The sequence below is a fragment of the Diaphorina citri genome, unplaced genomic scaffold (assembly GCF_000475195.1).
Source record: "Diaphorina citri unplaced genomic scaffold, Diaci psyllid genome assembly version 1.1 scaffold71265, whole genome shotgun sequence".
Lineage (NCBI taxonomy): Eukaryota > Metazoa > Arthropoda > Insecta > Hemiptera > Psyllidae > Diaphorina > Diaphorina citri.
The window spans coordinates 1-385 of NW_007448456.1; the positions used below are offsets into that span (position 1 = coordinate 1).

At 47.5% G+C, this 385-nt stretch overlaps 1 protein-coding gene across 1 annotated transcript; it reads left to right on the plus strand.

Moving 5' to 3' along the window:
• Positions 1-12: 12 nt before the first annotated feature.
• On the plus strand, positions 13-330 carry LOC113473723 (cytoplasmic dynein 2 heavy chain 1-like; the record flags this gene model as incomplete). The annotated part of the gene is made up of 1 exon (XM_026833191.1): positions 13-330. A coding segment is annotated over one exon (318 nt), but the record flags the coding sequence as incomplete, so codon positions are not given.
• Between the last annotated feature and the right edge of the window lie 55 nt (positions 331-385).

A 385-nucleotide genomic window follows, 5' to 3' on the forward strand; every position in this document is an offset into this window, starting at 1 on the left:
CTCTTTTCCAGAAAACTGTTATCCCCTCAGCAACATTACGATTGGGGACTGCGCGCCCTGAAGACTGTAGTCGCCGGCTGCGGATCTGCCCTAAAATCCGCCAAAAATGAGAAGACCGAGTCTACGGATGTTAACGAAATGAGTCTCGTAGTTCAGGTGCTCCGACTCAATACTTTGTCCAAATTGACGTTCTCAGATTCGACTCAGTTTGATCTCCTTATTCAGGACATTTTCCCGGACGTTACGTTCCTGTCGTCTGGATACGAAGCTTTTGTCAAGAATATTCGAGACAGTTACAAGGAACTGGGGCTCGTCTACAGTGCACGTCAGGTAAATTATGAACTGCGTACTTAAAGGTGTGTCCACACATAGTCGACTGGCCGTC